Raw genomic sequence first — 21,461 nt, forward strand, 5'->3', positions numbered from 1 at the left:
GAAGGTGTTAATTAAATTGCTGTCTATGGAGGGGTCCAAAAGCTCTCAGATTTCCTCAAAAATATCTTAATTTGTTTTCCGCAGATGAACGGAGGTCTTACGGGTTTGGAACGACATGAGGGTGAGTAATTAATGAAAGAATTTTCATTTAAATGAAAATGTGGTTCTATTTTAAATTTAAAATGAACATTCTTTTATTAACATCTTTTATATGTAATTTCAGAATGTAGCGAGGTATGTACGTTCGGGGAAGAAGGAGGCGGGAACCGGCGAACAATAGAACATACTTTAATCAAAAAGAATACAAACAAAGTGAAAGTAAAAGCGGCAGCCCCTCACGGACGACTGCCGCACACACATAACAAAACATAAATAAAACACAAATTAAAATCCAGGCCTGGTCCTCTCTCGTCCTTCACTGTCTTCACTCCTCCGCGAGAGACGAGGCCAATGCGGCACGCAGCTGGCGCTCATCATCATAATAATGACCGCGGCCTCGTCCTGCTCTCACGGTCCCTCAGCCTCGCTGCTCGCTACACAGAATAACTTATATTGTCTTTGAAATATGGTTAATGTTTTACTGCTGAATGTACAGACAAGCATTTATGGTAAACTAAAATATACTTTTAATGTAATTTCCTGAAACATTCAGACACACTTCGTTCACACGGATCTGCGAAATTGATTAAAAACACTGTATTATTCATGCCAGGCCAGTAGTTGGCAATGTCACTTTGTAAAGAAAAACTATGCGACTATAGATGTTGGCATTTTCAAGCCCCCAAAACGCCATTGTTGTGTAAATGAACGGCCAAAACATACATTTTGAAAATGGTGTGATGTAAATGCCCCCTCAATGTCTTGGCTGGGAGGATACAATCATGCTTAAATAAACACACGACTGCGACAATATCTTTGTTCTGTATTCTGTGTTCTTCAAGCCATCTCGAGTATTTTTATAATAAAATATATTTATAATGCAATGCTAATCGACAGCATTAATTACAATATAGAATACTACAAAATAATATACTGTTTGCCTCAGATGGAAGTTATTGCAAACACTTGACTGACGTTATGAAGTGAGTTTGGAGTAAAAAATCTCACAGCGCTTACAGAGACCATTTACTGAACCGGTCAATCATCATTTTAGTCTTGAAATAGTTCAACTAGTTACAAGTTTATCTAACAATAACATGTTAACACGTTAAATTTCTCATCTCCGCTGAATCAATCGCATTCTTCTTCTTCTGAGGTAAATTCAAGGCTTATTTCTCATGGCACATCTTCCAAACTCGATGAGGAATGACGAAGCTTGATGCTTTGTTTATCGAGGTGATGGGGGCGTTTACTGGTTCGCGTGGCTAACATGGGCGATTACCGTGTGAATAGCCTGTGCAGTGTGTGGGTGTGGTCACATTAAAAAAAAATTATGTCAGATGGAGAAGTTGGTTTCATACAGATTACATAAACAGAGAATATTTATTTTTGATGTGACTTAATTAAACCGTAGACTTCAAGCTTTCTAAAGACATATCTCTCATGTTTGTGTGGCAAGTATTTCCTGAGTTTCGGTTAATTTTTTTAACGCGTTTCAGAAAGTATTTTACCGATTTTACTGCTATTTGGAAAAAAATTCATGCAAACACATGTTCATCGACCCCAGAGGGTTAAAAGGCATACCATTAATAGTAATTCCACCAATTTGTAATTCCACCAACTCTTAGTATGAACTTTCAGTATTCTTCAGATGTAAGTTTCATGTGATCTCTCACCTAACATTTCAATCCTCCTAACTATACGCAACACGATCGCTAAATCATGTGCTTGTGATTTTTTTGTATGTGTGCATGACTTAATCAGCCTTAAGGTGTGCTGATTATCATGTGAATCTTGTACCATTTCATCTCATCTACGCCACAAATGTTACTTCAGGCACATCATCTGGTTAAACAAGCAGATATGCACACCCACAACCATGTGTATAAGCCACAAGGGCTGATGCTATCAGTCTGGTAATCACAAGACTGTGTTAAGTAATAATTGAACATTTACAAAGGACATTATGGCCCCTTGACGTATACCCTACGTAGACCATAACCAACCTTTACGATTTATACCCTTAATTCTCCCATGTAACAGCACGCTTCATAAAGTAAATCTGAAGTTATGGGTTTGGCTAAGGATTTATTTCCATTCCAGTTTTGTATGAAGTTAGAGGAGCGAATGATCGGAAAAACATCTACCTGCTGAAAGAGTAGAATGATCTAAAGACAGGAAATGATGGATGGACTGGTGTTACATGTCTGGTGTTTGTTTCTCCAGGATCACACGGAGTGAGAACACATAAATCAAGCTTGTGAAAGCCTGTTCTGCGACACATGTTGCACAGCTTATACCGTCACCTTCTGGTTAAAAGTGAGCTTTGCAGTAACAGTAGAGAAAAAGTGATTCTTCAAAGGGCTTTTCATGTGAGGAAGGACTTGGATGTGTGCACTCGAATCTCATTTTACCCTTCATTGCTTTACCTGGATGGTATATTTCCCCTGAGACTGCAGGAAATGCAGTGAAGGCCTGTGTGTTTTATGATGAAAAGCCACTGTAATATACAGTGATACTGATGTGTTAATACATTATACTCAGTGATACAAATCGCCCGAAGGCTAACTGGCTATTTTTGTGCGGTGTTTTCTTCTTCTTGCTGCAGTGCTAAGAACTGCAGTGTCAGATTTCTGTTTTGTCTACCCTTCTGAAAATACCAGCTTAGACCAGCACGTCTTTCCTTGCTGTTCGCCAGCAAAACTACTGGAGCTAGTCGGCCAGCAGGATCTTTCTGCTGAAGCTGGTTTACCAACTCTTGCTGGTTAGGTTTTAAGAACGTAGAGGGGATGCCAGCATCTTGTGCTGGGGACCAGCATACCAAATACAATATATTCTGGTGACCAGATGGTATTTTAAGTGAGGATTGTGTCATGAGAAAAATATTTTGAGAAAAGTTTCCTCCAGATGGAGATACTTTAATTTTTTGTGTTAAAGTGTTTTTAATAATAATTTGGACCCACTTTATATTAGGTGGCCTTAACTACTATGTACTAACATTTAAATTAATAATTTGTAACTATGCACTTGTTGTGTACATACATGTTTTTACATTGTACTTACATTTTAAAAATTATCTGCATGTTATTACATCTGTAATTAATTTATGTAGTTACATTTATAATTACACTGACTGTTGACACTTCTCTTACACCTAACCCTACCCTTAAACTTACACATACCACCACACCTGTCCCTAACTTTACCCGTATCCCACCTCAATATCAGCAAAAATGTTTTGTAATACAATATGAACACAATTAGTACATTGTACTTATTTTTGGATGTAAGTACATCATAGTTAAGGCCACTTAATATAAAGTGTATATTAAGTGTACAATCATTTATTAATAGTAGTAGTATATTAGAAACATTCACACCAAGGTTCAAAGGTTTGGGGTCAGTAAGATAAAAAAAAGGAAATTCATTATTTTATTCAGCAAAAATGCATTAAATGATCAAATAAATATTAAGTAGCACACCTGTTTTCAACATTGATAATTAAAATAAATGGTTCTTGATCACCAAATCAGCATCTTATAATGAATTATGAAGGATTATATGATACTGACTGAACACTGTAGTAATGGCTGATGAAAATTCTGCTTTTCCATCACAGAAATAAAATGCATTTTAAAATAAATTAAAATAGAAAACAGTTATTTAAGTTGCAATAATGTTTCACATTTTTCTGTATTTTTGATCAAATAAATGCAGTCTTGGTGAGTATAAGAAAACATAAAAATCTTACTGACCCTAGACTTTTGAATAATAATAGTTTATGACTTTTACATGCACTTTTTCTATTATATTTAGCATTTTGTAAAAATGGTAACACTTAATTTTAAGGTGACATAGTTACATGTTACTATATGTACTTACTATAGTAATAACAGTAAATGATGCATAATAACAAGTAACTAACCCTAAAACAAACCCTAACCGTAACTCTATAGTAAGTACATGTAGTTAATTCATATTAATCAGTACTTATTTTAATAAGTACAATGTAACAATGTCACCTTAAAATAAAGTGTAACCGTAAAAAATACCACGCTAGTCCACATAAGTTGTTAACTATGTGTTTGTGTGTTCCAGCAGGAGCAAGGGTTCAGGTTGGAGTCTGATCACATTGAGAGTGGCAAAGGAAGATGCCCATTCCATCCCAACAGCCCTTTAGCATCCACTGTGTACCGTAAGTATTCATCCATTCTTTCAGCTTCAGTCCTCCGTCTTTTCATCTATTTAATATTCTCAGCCTTTGCCCTCCTTTCGTTTATAGCCAAATACCTTTCATTCCTTCATGTCTTTATTTATCTAGCTTCCCTCTTCTCCTTTCCAGCGTGATGTTCAGAATGTGTGTATTCTTGCATTGTGAAAGGAAAGAGAGTGCATTTTGAGCCAGGGGCCACTGAGCACAAAAGCTCTTCAATAACACACTTCAGCTCGAATCCTTCAGAGCGCTCATTCACATGGCGACAGGGGATCTGATTGAGAGATGAATTTGATGACTTCCTTTCTGACAGCAGCTGCAGACTTTATTCAGCTGAGCTTTTAATTTAGACTCTCCCAGTCGGCAGCAGCATCAGGATCGTTCATTATAAAGAATGTTTAGATGCTAAATTGATATTGCCCTGTAGATCATTACTTCTTGACTTACTGCAGGATTTATTACACACACTGGAGAAATAGAGGCAATTATTTACCAGTGTCTGCAGTGCCACCTAGTGGTGTCCAAATGTATGATAAACAGAACACCAAAACTATTATGCATTAATGTTTAGGGATCACCATTGTCAGTAAATGTTGAGGTATAGGCCTACTATATTAAAATGTTGTGTTGAATCATAGTATCATTGAATTGATTTAGGACTCGCCTCTCTTGAGAGATAGTTAATAAAGTTATCACTTTAGAATAGGGTCCAATTCTCACTATTAAAGGGTTAGTTCACCCAAAAATGAAAATAATGTAATTTATTAGTCACCCTCATGCCATTCCACACCCGTAAGACCTCCGTTCATCTTCAGAACACAAATTCAGATATTTTTGTTGAAATCCGATGGCTCAGTGAGGCCTGCATAGCCAGCAATGACATTTCCTCTCTCAAGATCCATTAATGTACTACAAAAATATTTAAATCAGTTCATGTGAGTACAGTGGTTCAATATTAATATTATAAAGTGATGAGAATATTTTTGGTGCACCAAAAAAAACGAAATAACGACTTATATAGTGATGGCCGATTTCAAAACACTGCTTCATGAAGCTTCGGAGCTTATGAATCAGTCACGTGATTTCAGCAGTTTGGCGGTTTGACACGCGATCTGAATTATGATTCAACATGCTGATTTATAACACTCCGAAGCTTCATGAAGCAGTGTTTTGAAATCGGCCATCACTATATAAGTCGTTATTTCGTTTTTTTTGGCGCACCAAAAATATTCTCATCGCTTTATAATATTAATATTGAACCACTGTACTCACATGAACTGATTTAAATATGTATTTTTAGTACATTAATGGATCTTGAGAGAGGAAATGTCATTGCTGGCTGTGCAGGCCTCACTGAGCCTTCAAATTTCAACAAAAATATCTTCATTTGTGTTCCGAAGATAAACGGAGGTCTAACAGGTGTGAAACGGCATGAGGGTGAGTAATAAATGACATTATTTTAATTTTTGGGTGAACTAACCCTTTAACTAACTATTAACTAAACGACTTTTGCCACAATAAACTCCTAATTAATGCTTATTAATAGTTAGTAAGGTAGTGGGTAAGTGTATGTACTGTATTGGTGATGTAGAATATGTTTGTGCAGAGTAACGCATTAAAATGTGTTTTACAAGTACTAATAAACAGCCAATATTTAATATGCATGCTAATACGCAACTAGTGAGAATTGGACCCTAAACTAGAGTTTTACCAAGTTATACATTGTTAAATAACTGCTTAAACAATAATAAATAAATAAAAAACGCTTTACATATTAAATACAGCAAGACTTTCTTGATTTCATTCCATAATACTAATTGTTGTTTTTCTCTCTCTCATTTAATTCATGTTCTATTGACAGGAGGGGAGTTGTTTGTGGGCCTGTACACCGATTATTGGGAGAATGATGCAGCTCTGTATCGTCTAGGCAACCACAGCTTCATTAGGACTGAAGTGGGTGACAGACAGCAGCTGAATGGTGAGAGAAACCCAAAACTTAACTTCGAAATCCCTGTTGAAAATATGCATGGATGATGGTGGCCTGGTGTCCTCAAGAGTTTTTGACAACCTACAAGCCACATATAATTTGAACCACAGTCAATTTAACCTGTTAGCCAGCACCCCCGCTTTTTTAAAAAATCCCAAGCAATGGCATACCCAGACTAAAACGGATACAGTTCACGAATCATTTGCACTAAAAGCATAAGTGTGGTCTCATTTGAAAGCAGACACTTGGCAGTTTACTGTTAATTATTTTCATAGTGAAAAATAGCTATAATAAGCTTCAAAGTTTTGTAAAGTTATTAGACATTTATTTTTATGAAATATCTTTATGAAAATAAAATTGAAGTTGGCCTTGTTGCAATATATAAATGCACTGCAGCTGAAGCCAAATGTCTGACCATGTTATATTTCAAATCTGAAGATGACAAGTCGAAAACTCTGAAATGTATAAAATGTTTCATGTCATGTCATGTGATTTTATTTTGAGAAGACTCTAAAATGCTAACTGATGTTTATTGTCATCTTCTAAGCTTCCATTCAGTGTATTGTCTCTATTGTTTTGTGGTGCAAACTAGCCAATCAGTTTCAGTCTCCCCAGCACACATTCACACCTCTCCGGTGTGGTTATGGCTCTAATTATTATTCTTTTGTCTTCATTGTAAGTACTGACGACTCTCTATTCAAACTGTTCTATTCAAACCTAATTTATTTGATCAAACTTCTCACTTCACCTTCTAAACTGTATCAAATGCCCTTCTTGAAAATGGAAACATTTCAATGAGTTTTACTATTCAAACTTATTCATAAAAGTATTTGCTCAGGTGGCAGGTGCATCTTAGGGCTAGCTAGTATGTTAGCTTAGCACACCATCAATACACAACAATTTATGAGATTAAACCCATGTTTTTACTCCAAACATACTTTATGTCACAAGTCGAATGTTTTAAATAACCTTCTGTGATCTCATGTGGCTTCGGGTCAAAAAAACAGACAGAAAATATATAATTTTACAGTATTCTGCACAATGATAAAAGCTACTGTTTGTCGAATAGCATTGCATTATAAATATAATCTATTATGAAAACACCCAACATGGTATGAAGAACACAGATAAACCATATATCGTCGCGATTGTGTGTTTATAGTCTTCAAGAGTCTCTATCTGCATGTACTAACGTACATAACGTTATAGCGATCTCTGGAAGCTTTGTTTATGTCAGGGAGTTCCTGGAATGTCGCATTATCTGCCTCTTCATTGTGTGTGCCATATATGGACTAAATGTGCACAGAGCGCCAGTATGAACTGAAAACCGAAATCAGAGTATCCAGCGCTCACAATGATTACATCTGCGCATTTTGGGTAAAAATTCCTCTGCACAGAAATTTGACACAAACATATGAGAATCTATCAATATTTCTCCACATCTGCACACTTTTGAACTAAAAGCCCTGTGGGATGTTGTTTTGTCGAGAGTCTTCATTAAGAGCATAGAAGTGATTTTTCTGAATGGGAGTGGCTGATGCTCATATTTCAATCAAAAGGTACCAATGCCGATTTTCATATTCATAACTCCTGACACATATTAACAAATATGTGCACATATTTGGTCACATAAATAATTACGGTCACCATAATATTTTGAGAATAAAACAGAGGTAAAAAATTATACTTACTACTTATCCTACTTTAATGATGTATAGTTTGTCAAGGTAATTACTTACACCCAACAGTAATTTTGAGCTAATTTAAAGAATGCTTCAGTGCGTCGGCATCCGACAGCTTAACAGGCACTATATGTAAGATTTTTTCATTCAAATATCCCAAAACTACTAGGTCAGTGTTATATAGTTTGTTCACTTGTGTATTTACATTATCCCAAATGTTTTCAACAATGTTTAAATACTGAGAAATTCTCAACTTTATCCAGTGTAATGTCCTGTCAATTGCGTCATGTCCGCGTTATCCTCGGTTTCCACCTTTACTTGCATAGAAACCATGGCAACACAGTGAGTCTCCTGGAAAAACGTGGAAGTAGTAGCGTCTAGTATGTTGTTTCGCACAGTCATCATGGACCACAATTATTTGTTATCGTTGGCAGCATATTCTGTCACCAAAGATAACCGCAAGAAAACGTAAACCTTGAGGTGAATCAAATGGCCCAAGAAGAGTTTGGGACAATAGAAAAATAAAACAAGGATCAATATCAGTGTAGCATTTCCTAGATGGAGTGAGCTTAAGTAATTGGTAACAGGCAGTGTAATTAAATACAGTATGAGTTTGTGAATCCCATCAGATTGATTTCCATTGGTCATCAAGCTACGCCTTTGTTATTGTTTTGAATATGCAACCGCTAGCGGCGAAACTTACTTACTGTCCCTTTAATAGTTACCTACACCAGGGGTTTTCATCCTTTTAGATATTTGGATCCCCAGATATGATCACGCTAAAATTTAGAATGAAGATATATTTTTACATGTATGAAGTCCTAATTTATACTGTGAAAAATGTATATGATTAATAAGTGTAAAATATTATTTTTCTACTACTGTATAGTTCATGATGTACAGGCTGCCCTGTGTGTGGTGTCGAGAAGCATGTGGCATCCTGCTGTGTGCTGGTTGAATGTTTCGCTTTGCTGTATATCTCATCCTGCAGCCATACGGGAGCTCTGGCCTTCAGCCCAGATAGCTACGTCTGAGCCCATGATGATGCTTTTACCATGCGTATAACTGTAGCAAGGCTTGTGCCCTCATCGTGGGTGCAGTTAGCACATCAGCTCCACGCCAAAAGATAGATTCAGAATGGTGTACTACAATACTACTTCTACTACTATTTTTGCCATATGTACAGTGTACTCTGCACAGAATTCAAGTGTTCTGTATAGATGGAATACATACTGGATCTTCAACAATTGCCAGAATGTGCATTTAAGTACAGATAGTTTTGTCTTTTAAGTTCTAATTGGATGATGCATTAATGAAGCTTTTGTACAACGCAGATAAATGCATAATTGAGACGGCCCTTTAGAGTTGCAATGCAAAAACAGCTTATGTTAGCAATGTATTATAGTGATAATTACCAGGCCTGTGTACACATTTCAGAGTGTATTAAATGTGCTGGAAGAATATATTATTTAACATTTGTAAAATGTGATTTTAAGATTAATCACAAATAATCACATCTAACATATATATAATACATGCGTGTGTGTGAAATGTGAAAAAAAAAAATAATAAAAAAAAAAAAAAAAATTATATATATATATATATATATATATATATATATATATATATATATATATATATATATATATATATATATATATATATATATATATATATATATATATATATATATATATATACATCTTTTTTTAGAAGAAATATGCTCTCGTATGCTCACCAAGGCTGCATTTATTTTATAAAAAAAAACTCAAATATTGAAAATATTATTCAAATGTTAAATAACTGTTTTCTATTTGAATCTATTTTCAATTTTAATTTATTTCTGTGATGTAAAGCTGAATTTTCAGCATCACTAATCCAGTCTTCAGTGTCACATGATCCTTAATTTATATTTAAACAAACAAATGTGTGTGTTTACTAATTTTTATGTTAGATTGCGATTTATCGATTTGACAGTGCTAATATTTACTGTCTTTTCTGTCTTTTTACAGTCTTTACTGTTTTCTCTTATATTACCTTTTATTATTACTGATTGAAAATATTTCAAGGACTCATCTCAAATAGCAAAATTGAAAAAAGGTTAAAACAATAATAATAAAAAGGAGAAAATGGATAAATAAGTTGTATATCGTAAATATAATACACATATAAATAACACAGAATAGTGACTTTTATTTACAAAACATTTGATTAAATGCAAAATATTAAAGGGATGGTTCACCCAAAAATGAACATTCTGTCATCATTTACTAACCCTCAATTTGTTCCAAACCTGTAGGAATTTCTTTGTTCTGCTGAACACAAAGGAATATATTTGGAAGAATGTTCGTAACCGAGCAGATCTCACCCCCCATTAACTATCATAGTAGGAAAATACTATGGTAGTACAATGGGGGCGAGATCTTTTCCAAATATCGTCCTTTGTGTTCAGCAGAACAAAGAAATTTAGACAGGTTGGAACAACTTTAGGGTGAGAAAATGATGACAGAATTTTCATTTTTGGGTGAACTATCCCTTTAATTCATAAACTGTATTATAACAGCTACTTGCTGAATTGAACATGCAATGTATTGATACTATATGAAACACATCATTGCATACTGTATTCTGTTTCACATACTATTTTTGCACAGTATGAGTATGCAGAAATAAGTATGCTAGTATTCATTCTAAAGATTGTACATTCTTGTGTGCATTCTCAGACAGATGATGAGTCTGTGCTAAGAATACAGTGTCGTCTCACGCTTCTCACATATGATTCAGACCCCTGCTGTGATTAATCATACAGAGAAAAAGAGAGCGAGGTGTTTGACACATACCATCCATCTCTGTGAGACCTATTCACATCCATTCAGACATAATAAAACTCGGTCAAATACTATCACATCCTAAGGTCATCTGCTCGATAACATAAAGGTGCTTAATGCAGAGCACAAAACCATGGAGACTTTCACGTTTTCTGTGTGCACTCGATAGTCTGAGGTTGAGATCTGTTCATGTTTGGAATGGTGTTAACTGATGTTAAGTGTCCTCGCTTCTGACTCACAGAGCGCTGAAGATCTAATCATGCTTACTGCACAATGCTGTAGCGGCCCGACATGCAGATCACACTGCATAATAAGATTTATTATTGGATTATATAGGACAAATGCATTTTGCACATAAAATGACAGATAGCACCGGTCTATAATTGCAGGATAAAGAATCTTCAACATGCAAAACAACATGTGTGATATATACGTCTGAGTAAATACACTACTAGTCAATATTTTGGATAATTAATCTTTTAAGTTTTTTGATAAAAGTCTCTTATGCTCGCATTGCTGCATTTATTTGATCAAAATACATTAACATTGTGAAATATTATTACAATTTAAAGTAACTGTTTTCTCTTTTAAAATATAATGTATTCCTGATGGCAAAGCTGAATTTTCAGCATCATTACACCAGTAACAAATCAAAGCAGCAAATCAGCATATAGAATGATTTCTGAAGGATCATGTGGCACTGAAGACTGGAGTAATGATGCTGAAAATTCAGCTTTGCCATCACAGGAATAAACAAAATTTTAGAATATAAATTGTAATACAGGGTTCCCACATGTCCTTGAAATCATTGAAAGCTTGTGAATCTAAATGTCAAGACCCTGGAAAGTCCTTGAAAGTGCTTGAATTTATTTTGTGCAATAAGTTTTCTGGAAAAAAATTCCATGTTATTACCTATGGTCCACTAATGTGTTATCTAGTCAATATTTCAAGGCCTACTAGCTTGCTTGATTTACATTGGTTACGTGCATTTACGTTTTACGTTAAGTGTTTTCCGCATGAGGTACTTTGTGTTGTACGTTGCCATGACGTTTACGGCACACAAAAATACTACGATTGTACCTCAACGTTTTCAGTGCTTACACCGAACCCAAATATGTTCAGTCAATGACTGTATATTGGGTTCATTAAACATAAAACATTTGTGATAATCTGTTTGCTTTGCTTGTTAAGATATTGTAAACCCATGAGGCAAGAAAAACTTAAAAGCATATTCATCTATCTTAAAACTTCTGGTTACATGAGCCTAAGATCTTTTGAATAAGATCCATGCAAAAGTTAATATCAGATCAGTTTAGAATACAGTATAGGATGTACCAAATATTCTTCAGTTTTATGCAACACAGAAATACGACAAATAGAATATCAGATCTCTGTCATATGGCCAAAAATAAATGCAAAAAAAACCCCTGCATATTTGTGTTTGACACATGAAAACTGTAACAATGTATCTTACAAGATAACACGATGTAACCTTGTTCTCACTTGAAATGTGTCCCCATATTAAGTCCTTGAATTTGAACCTGGAAAGTCCTTGAAAGGTCCTTGAATTTGAAGTTAACCTAGGGGGAACCCTGGTAATAATATTTCACAATATTACTGTTTTTACTGTATTTTTGATCAAACAAATGAATTGGTGAGCATAAGAAACTTTGAACAAAAACATTTAAAAAAAAGGTTCCAAACTTTTGAACGGTAGTGTAGGCCTATGTTTCTCACTCTCAGAAAAAAAAAGGTATAAAAGCTGTGACTGGGGTGGTACCTTTTCAAAAGGTACACTTTTGTTTATTTTAGGTACTAATATGAACACTTTATGTAATATGTACCTTTAAAGGGTTAGTTCACCCAAAAATGAAAATTCTGTCATTAATTACTCACCCTCATGTCGTTGGACACCCGTAAGACCTCCGTTCATATTCGGAACACAAATGAAGATATTTTAGTTGAAAGCTGATGGCTGAGAAAAGCTTCACACAGGCCTCCATTGGCATTCAGTACATTGACACTTCCAAGATCCATGAAAGGCACTTAAAACGTCGTTACAAAGTCTATCTCACCACAGTGGCTCTACAATAATCATACAATGCGACGACAATAGTTTTTGTGCGCAAAAAAAAATCAAAATAACACCTTTATCCAACTTGTTCTCGACTTCCGTGTGCGCCTCCACGACGCATGCGCGAGAATATGACGCAGATCCGGCGTTCGGACATATGACCCAGAAGCGATTTGTTTACGAGCAGAGGAAGACGCGCGTGTCTAAGCTGTTGGATTCTACATTGATCGTGCTTTAGGTCTCGGCGTAGTTCTCAAAATGGGGCTTAAGTGTGTATTTCATCGATTCCCGAACACCGGCGCTACGTCATATTCTCGCGCATGCGTCGTGGAGGCGCACACGGAAGACAAGAACAAGTTGGATAAAGGTGTTATTTTGATTTTTTTTTGCGCACAAAAACTATTGTCGTCGCATTGTATGATTATTGTAGAGCCACTGTGGTGAGATAGACTTTGTAACGACGTTTTAAGTGCCTTTCATGGATCTTGGAAGTGTCAATGTACTGAATGCCAATGGAGGCCTGTGTGAAGCCTTTCTCAGCCATCAGCTTTCAACTAAAATATCTTCATTTGTGTTCCGAATATGAACGGAGGTCTTACGGGTGTCCAACGACATGAGGGTGAGTAATTAATGACAGAATTTTCATTTTTGGGTGAACTAACCCTTTAAGGTACCAATATGCACCTTTTGAAAAGGTACCGCCCCAGTGACAGCTTTTGTACCTTTTTTTTTCCTGAGAGTGCATGTAATTCTAACCATATATCTTTGTATATCTTTTTCTTTCCTAGAGCCCAAGTTTGTAGGTTCAGCAGTGATCCCTGACAATGATGATCCTGCTGACGATAAGGTCTACTACTTCTTCACGGAACGAGTGGCCAACATGGAGGGAGGAAACAAAGCCGTCTACACCAGAGTGGGCAGAGTCTGTGCGGTACGACATGTCAAAAAACATTCAAAATCTTAACCTATAATAGTTAGAGAAAGCTTTCTTTTTAGCATTCTCAATAGCATCTGGTCAGCTGTCCAGACTTCTTTTACTCATTACATCAAATACAACAGAGAGGGAAAATATAAGCTACTTTCTCTTGCAAAACATTATAATATGATAAAATGCTTTTTGAATGGCTGTCAGTGGAGAAAGAGGCTTTTTGCCACCATAATGGGGCAATATTTTATCGGCATCATGGTGACATACATTTCCAAAGCTACCCAACCAAGCATTGACCAATTACTTTTGTCTTTGTCAAGATGTTGTGCTGCACCACCCACAGGTCAGGTGAAAGTAAGTGTCTTTTTATCTCTTCCCCTCTGTCAGAATGACCAGGGTGGTCAGAGAATGCTGGTAAACAGATGGAGCTCTTTCCTGAAGACTCGTTTGATCTGCTCAGTGGCTGGACCCAACGGCATTGACACACACTTTGATGAGCTCGGTAGGGGACGTACTACTTTCTGTCCTCCTCTCTGGTGGTCTTTTTCATGCCTGTCTTAAAACATGGAAGTATTCACCTTTTTCTGGCATTTTGGCCAGTAATCCTAAACATATGCATGTTATGGGATGAAACCTAATTCGTTTACTTTCACTCCACATGAAAACTTTGTAGCTTGTTTATGATGCAAAGAAAATATTACACTGGTATGCCAATACTAGGACACACAAAAATTGTGTTTTTGATGTAAGCATTTGAATATAAGTGTTACTGTTTAAGATAAGTCGATTAAAAATGTAATGCATTTTAAAACTTTCTCTTTGCATTCCTTGCTATATTTATACAGCGGAAAAAGGAGAATTTCTCAAACCTGTCTTATTCTGTAGTGCAAGAAATTGTTTGTACTGTTAGCCCATAAATCTTGTATATATATACTTCCATAAAATCAACCGGAAACAGTATGTCATCTAGTTAACATTGACATATTTGGGGCGCAATACCCTAATCTTGCAAACTATGCAACTTTTGATTTGGTTCTCGTCTTGGTAATATTCAGAGGAAGTCACTGTCATGCTCTGAGCAATATCTGTTAATCATTGACACCGGATACATCAAGATGGTCCACTTGACCAAAATAGGCACAATAGCACAGAAAGAAGAAATGAAAAAAAAAGAACTGCATTTTTTTTTTAGCTTCAGTGATGAGCCGTTTCTTCCAACTCAGTGATTCTATTCATCAGATGCCTCAGAGCAAAACTGCTGATAAATCAGTTTTTGCTTTTGCACATTTTGCCTTTCGCTATAGAGATTTCATCAAGTATCCATCTGTCCATCTGGATAAATTTGCAATAGATCTCCATGTCTTCACAGTATTTATCACTTTGAGTTTAAGCCAGCTGTGTGAATTGAAAATCCAAATCTGTTTCACCAGATGTGTTGCTTAACTATCTCCAAACTTGGTAATCTTAAGAAGGATCTCGCTGATGAAAGCTCATTTGTTTTTTTTCACTGACATCATATTAATCACCTAATCTGTTCCAAATATCATCAGAGATTTTGACACTGTCTTTTTGGCTGTCGTTGTTTATATTTTATATAATTAATCGCACTTTCCTTATGTTTATTATTTTATAATTAAAAAGGTGCTGATTTGCATTGATAGGAAATGTAAAGACACTGGAAAGCAGTTTTATATTATTAATCCTCGAGTGTAAATTCTCTAATCACATTTTTTCATCCCCACTATGCCTTTTGTTATTTGTATTGTTGGATTATTTGTTGTTTTATCATATGAGTGATACTCTAATTGGAGATACATTTTGCATTTCCAAAAAAAAGGGAAAAACTGTTCACTAACAGATATTCTTTCCTGTATTCTCATTGTAAACATATTCAATTGTAATTATTCACTGCCAAACACATTACTTCCTTTTTCTTTTCTTTTTTTTTAACTTTTAACGGAAAAGTAATTTCTTTATAGTATTGTTTGTCAACTCTGTTACAGACAAATTAGGCAATTTTTAAAGAACATTTCTACACATTTATTAATTTGTCTGTAACAGAGTTGACAAACAATACTATAAATAAATAACTTTTTCGTAAAAAAAAAAAAAAGGCAGCAGTGTAACAGTGGCAAGCACTGAATTATTAAAATGTTTTCAATTAAAAATTATTCTACACATTGCCTAATTTTTCTGTAACAGAGTTGACAAACAGTACTATAAAAAAAAAAAAAAAAAAAAAAGGTCAAACAATTTGGGCAATATTTAGAAATAACAACGGTAACAGATTTTGACGGTAACAGGATTGACATTTTTAAAATTTTTAGCCAAAAACTCCACTTGCTAGCATAAATGCTAAGAGCACATGGCACTTATTATATCATGATTAAAAGACTTTTAAACAACCCACAGTGTGATCAGTGATGTATTCTGTTTTCCTTTTGATTTTGCGGGAACCAATCACAGACTGGCTTATCCACATGGCGCGCTATTGGCAGGTTTAACACGATGGCGGATAGAGAAGCGATGGATCTATGCCCCTTGATCACGCCTCTTGTGGTCTGATTGGTTGAAGGACTATCCAATTGCGTACAGAGTCATTTGAATTATGCTTTTTTATCACGCCTCTTGTGCAGTAGAAAATACCTAGCAGACTCCCCAAACCAATGTTCAATCTTAAATTGAGCTTGGTCTGGTGATAGCCAGACAACACATACTTTTCAGTGCTTCAGATCTTATCAGTGAGGGAAAGTGACATCCTTTTTCCTTTATCTTACATAGTTGTGGGAGATAATTCCCCCAATTTAAAGGCAAAGTGTGGTACGGTAATAGAATTGACGGAAGATTTATGGACACACATTTTTAAAGATACAATTTAATATGGTAGAATTAGGAAAACTATTTAGGGCTTTTATAAATAAAATAAATGAAATATTACCAAAAGAAAAGTAAAATAAAATATTTAGATTACACAATGATACATAAAGGAAAAATACACTGACTAAGTACAAGGACAAGAAAATACACTTTTTACAGAAAATATTATATTGTTATGACCTGTAACATCTTGTGATCCATGACAATGAGTAAGAAATTATTAAAACAATTAAACATATAAAGATTTGAAAAAAAGCTGGTTTTTTTTGACACAATGTACCTGCAATTATAGAATCACCCATATATTATAATTTTGTTTGTTCAGTGCTTATAAAAACGTCAGAGAACTGTGAACATATGAATGTGTTTTTAAATGATTTAAATGATTGAAATATATATTCAAGTAAATATTTCAGGACAAAGGGGTTCAGGTGACAAAAAAGTTGGGGGATTTCTGCTGTAGGAAATTCATTTCAAATTCCGGTTCATTTACATCATTTAATGTAACCCTTACTCTAAATCAGAGGGCACAGACTGATTAATGATGTTGTTCCAGGACCAACAAATTCAACAGTATTTGATGACGATACATTTTTGTGTGCATCTTTGTGTTGTTTTAGAGGATGTGTTTGTGCTGCGGAAGAAAGATGAGAAAAATCCAGAGATCTTTGGTCTGTTCAGCACCACCAGGTGGGTGAGATCACATGTGTCACTCATATATTCTGTTTATTTTAACAAACAGCAGTCTGGACACTTACCTGCATCTGTTTTTTTCACTCAGTGCCGTGTTTAAAGGATACGCCGTGTGCATGTATAACATGGAAGACATCCGTGCAGCGTTTAACGGGCCTTTTGCACACCGGGAACGGTCTGACCACCACTGGAAGGTGTACGATGGCAGGGTCCCCTACCCGCGACCTGGATCGGTGAGTAATATAAGCTTGTATATTGGGTCCATCAGTCACTTTGTGTCATAACCTTTTTCAGAAATCCCTGTGTACAAAATGTCACAATATGTTGCATTTACACCTCTGACACACTCTGTCCTTTGACGGCCCACTTGAGTGAATGTTGAATTTTGTATCTCATTTCTTCAGACACACAGAATCTCGCATGGCAGATAGGTCTATTTTCAGCATGACTGTGCACATCACTATTCTCCTCAAGCGTGTCATGCCAATTCTTTAACGTTAATGTGTGAAACCAAGTACTTGCAGCATTGCCGTGGCCTGAATTATAATTATATCTGATATGTGCTGATTAATGTCCTTCTCTGGCTATTTATCTCCAGACGATAAAAGAGTCAGATTGGTTTCCAATAGTTAGTAATGGCTGGTAATTCACAGTCATTTTCCCTGGTGCATTATGTCTTGTCTCATATTGAAGGATCAGGGTTTTTCCATTGTTCACATCTCAAAATTAGTCTCATTTCTTTGGTAGGTGCAGGTATTCTTGGGAAAAGCCTACGAAGAAAAAAAAAAAGTATGTCTCTGACAGCTGACCTTTTAAAAGGCAATTTGGTGGCTTGAGTCATGCACTGCTGGATTTCTGATTAGTCTCTTGTTCTAAAAGGTTATTGCAGCGAGAAGGCAGCTCAAACAAAATGAAAGACCAAAATGGCTTTCGTGACTTGGTGAACTGTGTTTACGAGTATATTCATATTCACCGCTTTTTGTCTCTAACAGTGTGCCAGTAAAATAAACGGAGGCCAGTTCTCCAGTTCTAAGGCGTATCCGGATGAGGTTCTTCGTTTTGCACGTTCCCATCCCCTCATGTTCCAGGCAGTGCAGCCCGTTCACAGACGGCCCATTCTGCTGGACACCGAAGGAGGACGTAAACTCACACAGCTGGCGGTGGACCGGGTGGAAGCTGAGGACGGACACTACAATGTTCTCTTCATAGGGACTGGTACTCAATTTTAGTACCTATCTTGTAAGCCTAGATCTGCACTATCATATGGGCTTTATGTAATGATTGTAGCTTGTGTCATACTATATATTTGCAGCAGCTTAATTTAATGTCTTGCTTTTTAGAAGAACATCACAATATTCCTTTACTTATCCTTGATCTCTAGTCTACAAACCCCCAGAAATGATTGTTTTGTGAATTTAAGGCCAACCGCAAGTTAGCGTATTGCTAATAAGTTGGCAAAATTATCTTTTAGCAGATATACACTTCCATTCAAAAGTTTGGGGTCAGATTTTTTGGTAACACTTTATTTTAAGGTGTCATTGTTAAGGCCTGTTCACACCGGGACGGATGATTTTCGCGTGCATTTATAGCCGACGTTTAACGCCTCGTGACTAAACAAAGGGCGCCAATGTGAGTGTGCACAACGACACGCAAAACGTCAGGTGTAAAAGCATAAAAAAAAAAACGCCTTGGGTTCGTTTTTTTGACGCACGTGCCTGGAGCTGCTGAAGTTACAGTAAAACACGGCTTGGTGGCGCTCAAGCACAAAACGATATTGCCGAGCACACATTGATATGACGAAGAGGAAGTAAGTAGACGAAGGTTGAATCCAAAAATCGCCCCCTTAACCCTCATTCACTATTTCCTACGTTAGTCCACTAATACAGTTCATTTGAAGGAGTGAATGAAAACGAGCGAGTGAATTCGGAACAGCCGTTGTGTGTACATCGGCTGTACACTCGTTATTGCAGTGAAATGTGGGATTGAATGAGTGCACTCAATAACTATGGCACCGTCCACTATGGTTTCGGACACTACTACAAATGGTGGTTCCCTCAATTAGTATAGGGGGCGATTTTGGATTCAGCCAAAGAAGAATATGAGCTGCTAATACTGCTTGCCAGTTAGCAAAACGTGTGTGAATGGTTTTGGCAAGCACGTAAATACCATAGACAGTAAAAGAAATGGACAGAGCGAGCCCATAGACTTCAACGGAGATAATTGAAGTCAGATAGAAGCATCCACTTCCTGATGGCTGAGCGTACTGCGCAGCCTCAGACTGAGCTTGACGACGTAGATGTGACGTGAGCAACCTGTCCGATAGTGGCAAGTCTTCTAGTAGTTTTGCAACGTAAATCTGAATCACCGAATCTTGCAGAGACCGAGAGGGTGAGCAGGAGCAACTTTTGATGAAGGAAGCAGGATCTGCAACATCTCTATCTGCGTTTATGCCTCCACGTCCCCCCGATTGCCTCATAGACAGTAAAAGATTGCCTAAGAGCTTCTCCTCGAGTCTATACGGTAATTTGCTCAACAGCGCGACACAGTCGCGTGGTTATGACGCAATCGTTAGCCTATATTTTACAAAAACAGCTTCAACGGGCGATAGTGTAAGATACAAGGTAATGGAGCCTTTTATACATTGTTGTGTTTGTTTAGAAATAAACAATGGACGAATAGAGTCTTTAAACGCCTCAGATGTAAAGATATTCACTATCAAAGTGAGGCCAAAATGAATGGGAGTCAATGGGATGCTAACAGCAGGTGATGGCTTAGTTAGCAATGGCCGCGCCTACGGAAGGTACGGTTTCCGGGGGCTGGATTACCCCCTTGGTAAATACTGTCTCTCTTCTTCTTCTGTGTGACAAGCGAGTGTTAGAATAGTAAAGTGGCGCAGCGCCACCTTGTGTACCGGGAGCGCCATCTACTGAATTTGCACGTTAACTTGGCGCATCGCCAGTGAAAACTGTGTGAACACAAAGACGCCCCAAAAAACGCTGGCGATAAGCGAGCAATTATCGTCCCGGTGTGCAAAGGCCTTTACAGTGTAATTATACAATTAAGTACTAAGTAATAGTAATTAACTTACATGTACTTACTATATAATTAGGGTTAAGGTTTGGTTTATGGTTAGTTGCATGTAACTATGCACTGTTGACTGTTATTAATATAGTAGATACATGTAAAATGTGTAACAGGGACATTGTAAAATAAAAGAGTTACCTTTTTTTTATTTTTTATATAAATTAATGCTTTGATTCAGCAAGGATGCATTATATTAATCAAAAGTGACAGTAAATATTTTTGAATGTTACAAAATATTTTCTTTTCAAATAAATGCTGTTCTTTTGAACTTTCCATTCATCAAAGAATCGTAAAAAGAGATCTAGTTCCCAATTTCTTTTTTAGCAGTTTTCAACATTGATAATAATAAGAAATGTTTCATAATAAGAAATGCTAATAGTAAGAAAGCAGCAAATCAGACATATTAGAATGATTTCTGAAGGATCATGTGACACTGTATTTTTTATCGAATAAATGCAGCCTTGGTGTGCATAAGAGACTTAAATATTATAATAATGTCTCTGAGAAACATATACAGGGCTTATTATAGCAATAATATAAAAATATTACATAAAATGTATTTTATCAGTAAATAATTCACTTCCTCTCTCTCTTGAACTCAGATAATTCTGCAGTATTAAAAATGATCACAATCTACAACAAAGAAGCCGACGCAGTTGAAGAGGTTCTTCTGGAGGAACTGCAGGTTTTCAAGGTAATCAAAAGTCCTTTGGGTGACATTTTATCTTTTATATTGAAACCATTTCAGTTCTTTTAGATTCAATCTTTACACTAAATATTTTTTTTCTCATCCTAGGTCCCTGTTCCTATTACAGAGATCCTTGTCTCTACCAAAAGAGTAAGACTCACAGACACTCTAGTTTTCCACCTGGAGATGGTGATATTGAGTAAACTTTTCATGCATAAGTGATCACCATTACAGTCTTGATACCTATAACAAAAACAGCATTCATAACAAGACATATGCTTAGTAGTATATAAGCTGAAAATCATTAC

The 21,461-nt window shown here is 36.1% G+C and overlaps 1 protein-coding gene across 1 annotated transcript in view; it reads left to right on the forward strand.

The window, feature by feature from the left end:
• The window catches only part of sema3e (sema domain, immunoglobulin domain (Ig), short basic domain, secreted, (semaphorin) 3E), a 58,340-nt gene that overhangs the window by 29,150 nt on the left and 7,729 nt on the right, over positions 1-21,461 (forward strand). Inside the window, exons 5-13 of the mRNA XM_079825491.1 lie at positions 4,198-4,294; positions 6,174-6,290; positions 13,672-13,814; positions 14,199-14,313; positions 17,309-17,378; positions 17,470-17,614; positions 18,374-18,596; positions 21,068-21,159; positions 21,262-21,303. Of these exons, the coding sequence (XP_079681617.1) occupies positions 4,198-4,294; positions 6,174-6,290; positions 13,672-13,814; positions 14,199-14,313; positions 17,309-17,378; positions 17,470-17,614; positions 18,374-18,596; positions 21,068-21,159; positions 21,262-21,303 (1,044 nt within the window). The remainder of the gene's footprint in view (positions 1-4,197; positions 4,295-6,173; positions 6,291-13,671; positions 13,815-14,198; positions 14,314-17,308; positions 17,379-17,469; positions 17,615-18,373; positions 18,597-21,067; positions 21,160-21,261; positions 21,304-21,461) is intronic.

The sequence above is a fragment of the Gobio gobio genome (genome assembly GCF_949357685.1).
Source record: "Gobio gobio genome assembly, chromosome: 9".
Taxonomy (NCBI): domain Eukaryota; kingdom Metazoa; phylum Chordata; class Actinopteri; order Cypriniformes; family Gobionidae; genus Gobio; species Gobio gobio.